Source organism: Ceratina calcarata, unplaced genomic scaffold (assembly GCF_001652005.2).
Source record: "Ceratina calcarata isolate Rehan_Ccalc_2016 unplaced genomic scaffold, ASM165200v1 scaffold356.2, whole genome shotgun sequence".
NCBI lineage: Eukaryota > Metazoa > Arthropoda > Insecta > Hymenoptera > Apidae > Ceratina > Ceratina calcarata.
Genome location: NW_017158586.1, coordinates 7,887 through 13,203, shown reverse-complemented (window position 1 = coordinate 13,203; position 5,317 = coordinate 7,887). Strand labels below are relative to the sequence as shown.

The 5,317-nt window shown below is 36.4% G+C and overlaps 1 protein-coding gene across 1 annotated transcript in view; it reads right to left on the bottom strand.

Annotated features, from left to right (window-relative positions):
* The window catches only part of tefu (Serine/threonine-protein kinase tefu), a 15,737-nt gene extending 13,231 nt beyond the window's left edge, over positions 1 to 2,506 (bottom strand). The window contains exons 1-4 of the mRNA XM_018025509.2: positions 2,080 to 2,506; positions 1,782 to 1,916; positions 568 to 982; positions 134 to 487 (exon numbers count right to left, since the gene is read on the bottom strand). Coding sequence (XP_017880998.1) covers positions 134 to 487; positions 568 to 982; positions 1,782 to 1,916; positions 2,080 to 2,151 — 976 coding nt within the window. The 5' untranslated portion in view covers positions 2,152 to 2,506. The remainder of the gene's footprint in view (positions 1 to 133; positions 488 to 567; positions 983 to 1,781; positions 1,917 to 2,079) is intronic.
* Between the last annotated feature and the right edge of the window lie 2,811 nt (positions 2,507 to 5,317).

Here is a 5,317-nt window from a genome sequence, read left to right as displayed (position 1 = left end):
TTATACAAAATAAAGCACTAGTTTTTTAATAATAAACGTTGCATTCTATATTTATTTTTTTTTGCTATTATTATTATGGAACAGAGGGAATAATTTATTATATTAGATAGTTTGAAAAAATAGAAATATTCACCTTCAGCAGCATAACGAACGAAGGTTCTCGGTAGCTCGCCTGCTTTAAAATCCTTCAAAATGTTCACGTACATATTCCTAAGCTCCGCATACCACTGTGTCCAATCATTGGCGTAAGCACGATCATCACCTTTGCTCACTCCCTCGGGATGATGAATTCGTACGAACAGTAATAAAACTTCGTACTTCTCAATGGGTCCTTTCAACGAGCTCAATCTTGATGAAACAGTCTCGCTGAAGTGGCATAATACAATTCTATATTCCGCAGCAATGTGCCGGCACACTGTATTTGTAAGTTTATAAAATGAATCCGCCAAAACTTCTTGAGCCTTTACTACACTAGGCAAAGTAGATTCTGAAACCGCAAGAAGATAACTGAAAATACTAAATAGAAAATGATCGACACTCTCATTATAAAACATCTAATTTACGTACCTATGAAAGACAATATATCTGATACGTTTAAGTTTACGTTTGAATGCAAACAACCATATTGAACACTCATGTGTAAAGCATCCAAAACAGCTCTCTTACTTATGACAGAGGACACGTGTTTGTACAATTTGCATAGTACATCAAGTAACTCCTCCCAAAATTCAGGTAACATGTTTACCTGATGTATTCTAAGCGGTAGTACATAAGAAATTAATACCTTCAAGTACGTATCGTAATAGGGTTTGTACGTAGTTCTGCTTATAACTTGTAATATTAATGGCATCACGTCGTTGCACTTCAGCAATGATTTTTTATTAAAGTCTGCATGCCGAAACGTGTTTTCTACTAGCAGGCATATGTTCCGTTCCACTTCTGATTTATTGCTGATCTCCTTGGAAGCTAGTCGATCAGCTTCCTGTATCAAAAACAATAATAGCTATTATATATTAAAATTAATGTAGTAGTCACACAGTGATAAAGGAAGAAGTGAGGCATCTGGAAAATTATCACGTTTTTTACAAAATGAAATACTAAGAAAAGGAAAAGAAGTGATTAAAATCAGAAACAATTTCAATGGTCTATTTAGAAGCGTCTTTTTACATGGAGCAGAAATTTGAGAATGGGAAGAGAGAGAAAAAGAGACTGGAAAACATACGAGAAAAGTATGCGAGGTGGACATTTGGCTCAGATTTCAATACATCAGCATATACGTATTATGCTAGAAGAGACAAAATTAGAGAAAATCAGAATAAAAGTGGACATTTGGCTCAGATTTCAATACATCAGCATATACGTATTATGTAAAAGAGACAAAATTAAAGAAAATCAGAATAGAAGTGGGAAAGGGCAGTTAAAAACAAGAGCAATAGGAAAGAATAAGAGGCATCAGATGCAACCCAAGATACAAAACAATTAGAGAAGAATAAAGACTTAAAAAGAGAATACGAAGAAAGAGAACAGAAGATGACATTTAGATGAAAATGACGAAAAGAACATATAATGTAAAGGAGGTAGTACCTGGGCACTTTCGAACATAAATTTTGTATAATGTTTTNTACATGAACCAATGGCAACTATACATAAAATATTATAGTATTAAATAGAGACAATTAGTATATTTTATCGCCAAATGTAACATCCCTTTCAAGTCCGAAAGGGATGAAAATAAACAATTATTATTATCGAAATTAATGCATAAACAGAGTCATACTTACGCTAATTAGCAATTTATGAATTGTATGGATTATGTATGACCAAGTTACAATGTTTGTATTATGCTTCGAACTTTCGCAGATCTCTGCGATGATTTCTTTGTTCTCGTAAAGGTGTAATAGACTCCCAACGCAGTTCTAAAGTGAAAAGTAGAAATCAATGAAATTTTAAATGTACACTTTTGTGAAAAAGATATTAAAAATCGTAGAAGTTCTCGAAGCATAAATTGAATGACTTACCAAAATGATGTTACACATACAATGCACAGCAGGTTATAAAAATTGTATATAAAATACGTACCCTTCTGTCTGTTACTTTTTTGCTGTTTGCATTTTGTAAAACGTCGTATATGTGTTCCAAGTGTTTTGTCATTTTGCTCGAGTTCTTTGTACGTTATATTATTAGTAAAAAGGAGATTCCTGTATTTACACATAAATGAATGCACTCGTGTAACAGGTAACGAACACAGATGAGTATGTTAACATTTAATAACAGTCCAAATGAAATTTTACATTTTCGTTTGGTAAACAGTTGTAATCACGACATACTCGATTCGGATTCAAGCATGGATTCAGGAGGGATTCTGGGATTTCAGAATAATCCTGGGTATAGCCTTTATAGTATAGCCACTCAATACATTATTTCGTTAACACGTTCAAAGCACCCTCTGGTGAGATGTAGTCACTATTAATGAACCAGAGAGGGCCTTGAGAGTGCTCATGGCCAGGGATGCCAGAATGTAGGATTTCTCCTCTAACCGAGCTCTCATTGACGAGCATTATTAGACGTGTTCCCAATAATCATGGGAAACGTAAGTGGGGACAAAGAAAAGTAGTGGGGGACAGCTCGGGAAGAGGAGAAATCCTACATTCTGGCATCCCTGCTCACGGCCCAGGTTTCGGCGTCCCCAATTCGATGGTGCTGCCAAAGCTAAATTTTGCAGGGATCTGCTTTGATCACGATCTTATAGACAGGTCTATACACGCTCTAGACACGCATTCGCGAAAGCGCATGAGGAGAATAGTAGTGGGGATCGAAATACGGGCGAAAAAGAGGGGAAGCGAGCCGTGCGAGATAAATTCTGAGATGCCTGCCGGACCAGGCTTTATCATTTCCACTAGGTGCCGACCGGGCTTTCCCCCATCACGCTCCCACAAGCATTAGCCTATCTAGCCTCGCCCGTGACTGGCCTCGCCGACACCACCGGTCCTACCGGCAGGGATCTCAGAATTTGTCCGCCAATATTACTTCCAGGAGTTCGAGAGCTCCTTGGGCCTCCTTTTAGTAAGAATGAAATAGAGAATTAATAGAGAGATAGAAGTACTTATATGATGCATCACACATAAATTAGAAGATATAATATAAAAATAGGAAAACATTAAAATAAGATAGAGTAATAGTAAATCGTAAAATGCTACTCATCTGTTTTTATTATGTAACAAACATGTATTATTATCATAACTGCAATAAAACGAAATTTACTTGAAGAAATAAATAAAGAAAAATCATATCTTTTTACTACATGAACATATTATATTAATCAGAATTTAGCCATTTCCATTAATCTTCCATAGTTACTCGGGTGATTTTAAAGGCAGTAATTACTGACTTATAATAGCCGCCCCCAGAACTGCTCATTCGGTTATCTGGTTAAGAATCGTGAAATAAAAATACCAAGATTCATTTCTATTCATTTATTAATTACGATTCATCCGAGCAATAGTTTTATCTCAGCAATAGTTTTCTGAAGTCATCTTAACATTCATTAGCACGTACGTATTTAAACGTATTACTGAAAGAAAGGAGGGATAGTTTTCGATCTTAAATACACACTTCCAAAATTGTTCATTCGGTCGAGGGTTGTGAAATAAAAATGCCAAAATTCGTGTCCATTCATTTACTAATCAGAATTTTTGTTGACTAATTATGGAACTACCGAACCAGAAACCGAAAACATAACATTGTCTAAACGGACTTCTATTGAAATCAATTTCCTCTGTTTCGAATCTAATTTACTGTAAAAATGTATAATTCTGATTAATAAATTAATGGAAATGAAAATTGGCATTTTTATTTTATGTACATACATTAAATAATTGACAGATCGATGTACAAATGAAAAGGAAAGATAGAAAATATCGTAAAAATAGCACAAAATGATTATTTATTAGTGTCAAGATGTTAAAATGAACAATTACAAAAATAGTAAGTAGTAAGTATTACAGTGTTTCCCGTTTCGTTACATCATTAATGTTAGACCGTACGTTTTTACAAGCATCCCTCAAATTCGTTAGGTCTTTGTTACTGAGGTAGTTTAATATTCCTTGAATACAATGTAAATCACAATTTCTACTGAAATAACGGCGGAAAAATATAACGCCCTTGTCAAACAACTTCTTTCGTACCATACCTCTTTTGAAACGACATCTTATTATGTCTTCGTACGTAGGAAATTCTCTCTGGTATTTGCCCCGTTTCAAAACTTGAACAATATCTTTATTTCTCGCGTATAATGCTATTTGATCTATACGTTTTGTTAGGATATCATAGAACGTTAGGATAGTACCATTAATTTTTGTGCTTTTCATTCTCTGTATTTCTTCAATACATTTCTTCTGAAACCGAGATTGCCAGTTTATATCCGTAGTAAGATTAGTATTCTCCACATTTCCGTTATTCACGTCCAAGCTAGCAATCTGCATTTTAAATAGCTGTGGTTGGATAACGGAACGTTTGTCGTGACTCATAGTTCTAAACCACTGTGATTGCAACGCTGTCTCATGGTATTTATTAACAATGTTTACGTTCGAACCGTTTTCTATGAGAGTCAGAACGGCTTCGTACTGATCGGCGCAGGTTGCCAGATGAAGTGCAGTATTACCATTCTCATCTATGGAATCGATGTTGACGCCCGAATTCAAGAATTTCCATGATACGTATTTGACCACATTCAGCGGCAAAATGGAGCGGTGTCTGGCCTGTTACAGTTTGCAAGTTGACATCGGCACCATGTTCTACGAGGATTTGTACGATATCTTCGTGTCTCATCTGAATGGCTCAGGTGCAGTGCCGTTTCTTCATATTCGTTTTGTGCATCCACGTCAACTCATCTTTCGAGTAGCACTCTGCAAGTTTCTTTTAGTCGTTTTCGCGTAGCAAAATGAAGCGGTGACTCACCCCCTTTAATCTTCATGTTGCCATCGGCACCATGTTCTACGAGGATTTGTACGATATCTTTGAGTCTCTCCTGAATAGCTAGCTGCAGTGCCGTTTCTCCCTTACCCCTTTGGGCATCCACGTCACCCATTCTTCCGAATATGGAGTTGAAAATTTCGAATACTCTTGCTCGTACAGCAAAATGAAGCGGTGTCTCGCCCATTCGAGTGGGCAAGTTGACATCGGCACCATGTTCTACGAGGATTTGTACGATATCTTTGTGTCTCTCCTGACTAGCTAGGTGCAGTGCCGTTTCTCCGTTTGCATCTTTAGCATCAATGTTAGCACCTCCTTGGATTAGCAACTTGCAAACTTCTCTTTG